Source organism: Merops nubicus, unplaced genomic scaffold, assembly GCF_000691845.1.
Source record: "Merops nubicus isolate BGI_N331 unplaced genomic scaffold, ASM69184v1 scaffold38003, whole genome shotgun sequence".
Lineage (NCBI taxonomy): Eukaryota > Metazoa > Chordata > Aves > Coraciiformes > Meropidae > Merops > Merops nubicus.
In genome coordinates this window covers 441-808 of record NW_008598889.1, presented here as the reverse complement: position 1 = coordinate 808, position 368 = coordinate 441, and the positions used below count along the sequence as shown (strand labels likewise).

Below are 368 nucleotides of genomic sequence, written 5' to 3'. Positions count from 1 at the left end.
CCCTTTGTGGCTCCTGTTGCAGGTTAAGCAGAGGACAGGGGCCTGGCCCAGCTGCCTTTGCCAGCTGGTCTCCAACACCCAGAGGGGGCCAAGCTCCTCCTCCTCCACGTGAAACCATTTCTCTCACACGCCCAGCTCTGTGGTAAGCTCCTGTGGGCCCAGCCCAGAGTCCTGCCACCCCCCCGTGCCTGTGTTGGCTCCTCTGGGGACACGCAGAGCAGGAGGGAGGCAGGAGGGCTGCGGGAGGGGCTGTGGTTACCTGTGGGGGAGCGCTGCTGTCGAAGCACTTCTGCACCCCCATCTCATCCACGGGAGCATCCCTGCCCCTCCGCATCTCCCCGATGAGCTCCACATGCTGGGCGCCGGCC

At 65.8% G+C, this 368-nt stretch overlaps 1 protein-coding gene across 1 annotated transcript in view; it reads right to left on the bottom strand.

The window, feature by feature from the left end:
- LOC103769963 (endonuclease III-like protein 1) overlaps positions 1-355 on the bottom strand; it is a gene marked incomplete at both ends in the record, with an annotated part of 968 nt that extends 613 nt beyond the window's left edge. The window contains one exon of the mRNA XM_008937208.1: positions 260-355. Coding sequence (XP_008935456.1) covers positions 260-355 — 96 coding nt within the window. The remainder of the gene's footprint in view (positions 1-259) is intronic.
- Positions 356-368: the final 13 nt, after the last annotated feature.